Source organism: Colossoma macropomum, unplaced genomic scaffold (genome assembly GCF_904425465.1).
Source record: "Colossoma macropomum unplaced genomic scaffold, Colossoma_macropomum, whole genome shotgun sequence".
NCBI classification, from domain to species: domain Eukaryota; kingdom Metazoa; phylum Chordata; class Actinopteri; order Characiformes; family Serrasalmidae; genus Colossoma; species Colossoma macropomum.
The window spans coordinates 3,140,332-3,142,838 of NW_023494795.1; the positions used below are offsets into that span (position 1 = coordinate 3,140,332).

At 47.2% G+C, this 2,507-nt stretch overlaps 1 protein-coding gene across 1 annotated transcript; it reads left to right on the plus strand.

Moving 5' to 3' along the window:
• The first annotated feature begins 201 nt into the window (after positions 1-201).
• Positions 202-2,189, plus strand: LOC118815232 (zona pellucida sperm-binding protein 4-like). Its single transcript, XM_036581211.1, has 8 exons — positions 202-520; positions 610-797; positions 887-984; positions 1,057-1,214; positions 1,292-1,484; positions 1,691-1,838; positions 1,913-1,988; positions 2,068-2,189. The coding sequence occupies exons 1-8, from the start codon at positions 250-252 to the stop codon at positions 2,154-2,156; spliced, it is 1,221 nt and encodes a 406-aa protein (XP_036437104.1). The 5' UTR covers positions 202-249; the 3' UTR covers positions 2,157-2,189.
• The last annotated feature ends 318 nt before the right edge of the window (positions 2,190-2,507 follow it).

Sequence of the window (2,507 nt, forward strand, 5' to 3'; positions counted from 1 at the left end):
ACACCCTAAAATGACTGATTACCTGTGCAGTACTCTGATCTACAGAGGTCTTTAACATACACCCTTTGCTAATTGTTGTCTGGCAAAATGTGAGAACAGGTCAAAACTGCACAGGGCTGGAACATAATTGATGGCTAATAGAGTGGGAGGAGGGGCTTTGCACAATTAGAAGGGAGAAGAGAATAAAAAGGTGAATGTGGGGGTCCAAAGCTACTTGTTGGCATAAGTAGTTTGGAGACTGTGGTAAAAATGTGGGCTAGTATAGTTTTGGTGGCTCTTACTGTGCACTTGAACTGTTTGGGCATTACAGCAGTATCTCCATGGAATCCACAAGCAGCAAAACAGCCTCTCCCTCAGTTTCCTGTTCCACGTGATCCTCAACAACCAGTGATCAGTGGTGAGAAATGTAGAGTGGATGATGTTGACAAGGTTCCTTGTGGGGAACCTGGTCTAGATGCTGCTCAGTGTGGTGCTATAAACTGCTGTTTTGATGGGCAGCAGTGCTACTATGGGAGAACTGGTAAGAGTTTGTCTTCATGTGGTGATTTTAACTTCATTTCTAGTAGCTAAAAGTGCAAACTATAAAATCTCTTCCCTTCTTGTTTCTAGTGACCGTCCAGTGCACAATAGATGGCCAGTTTGTGTTGGTGGTGGCCAGGGATACAACACTACCCAGACTGAGCCTGGATTCAATCAGCCTGTTGGGAGGAAGTGATGCCCCCTGCAGTGCTGTGGATTCCAATGCTGACTTTGCTATCTACCAGTTTCCTGTAACTGCTTGTGGCACGAGAGCAATGGTTGGTTTCTGAGGTGTTCAGCGTTCAGGTGGATGGGGTTTGTTTTGTATTGGTGCTCTCAATGTGTGCTATGTTTGTTCTTTCTCCAGGAGCTGGGTGACTATGTGGTCTATGAGAACAAAATGTCGTCCTCCTATGAAGTTGGAGTGGGTCCGCTTGGTGCGATCACAAGAGACAGCCACTATGAGTGAGTGGAAACCCAAGTCATTAGTAGATGTTAATTCAAGGGCTTCTGCTAATGTCTCACTTCCTTTGCCAGGCTTTACTTCCAGTGTAGGTATGCTGATACAACCGTTGCAGCCCTGGCTGTTCAGCTTATCCCCAATAATCCTCCTCTGCCTGTAGCTGCTTCTGGACCCCTCATGGTAGAACTAAGACTAGGCAGTGGTCAGTGTGTCACAAAGGGCTGTGTGCAAGGTAAGCTACTCCTGTCTGGACAGTTGTGAGCTTTTGACTTGTCTCTGGTGCTTACAATGAATCCTGATTCTCAACAGCACAAGCAGCCTATACATCGTACTACAGTGATGCTGACTACCCTGTGACTAAGGTTCTGAGGGAGCCTGTGTATGTTGAAGTGCGCATGTTGGGGAGGACAGATCCCAATATTGCGCTGGTCTTGGGGCGCTGCTGGGCGACCTCTTCCCCTGACCCCTTCAGCATTCCTCAGTGGGACCTTCTGGTGGATGGGTGAGTTGGATGCATGTCTAGTGCAGGGGTGCTCAATCCTGGTCCTGGAGAGTTCAGATCCAACACACATGAAGGCCTTGATTCTCTGGCTCAGGTTTAGGGTTGGATGTGATCTCTGCAAGGTGCTAGAGCTCTAGGACCAGGATTGGGTACCTCTGGTCTAGTGCTTTAATACAGGCATAGTGATGACCTGGGTTTCTCCACAGGTGCCCATACCAGGATGACCGCTACCTGACTACTCCCATTCCAGTTGATGGGTCGTCTGGACTTCAGTTCCCCAGCCATTACAAGCGCTTTGTCCTGAAGATGTTCACATTTGTGGATCCTGCCTCCATGGCTCCCTTGCAAGAGAGGGTAAGGCTCCATTTCTGATAACCTTGTTCATGAAGACAAGGGGGCTGTTGCTTAGTTCCTTGTTCTCTTTCCAGGTGTTCATCCACTGTAGCACATCAGTGTGTCAGTTAACTGCAGCTGACTCCTGTGAACCAAGATGCAGCAGGCAAAGTAAGTAGAATCTGTGTGGGGGAGACTAGGGTTCTTCCCTCCCTGCTTGGATTTATTTATGTATTTATTTGCCCCACAGGAAGGGATGTTGCCGCAGCAGGACGGAAGTCTTTGCATGAATCGACTGTAGTGTCTAGTGGAGAAGTCATCTTCACAAAGAAGCCCTAAACATGTACCACCTCACCCTCAAGGAAATCTAAATCTTGTCAAATAAAAACATCTTGCCTTCACATAGTGTCATGAGTCTTTGCCCTGATCTTGAAATAGTGTATGATGGTAGTAAACAAATGGCTTACATTTGGGTGCAGTTGCTAGTGCAGCAAGTTTCTTAAATGCTACTTCTCAAGGTGACTCAGTAACCCTGCAACAGAAAGGGACTGAAGCTGCCTTAACTCTGAGCAAAGCCAATTGTCTGAAAGGGAAATGTGGAACAAAGTTGCTGTGCTGTCCTTTCCTGCAAAGGATATTGCAAGTTGTGGCTTGACCTCATCCCATGTACTGATCACTTTGGATTCGTGA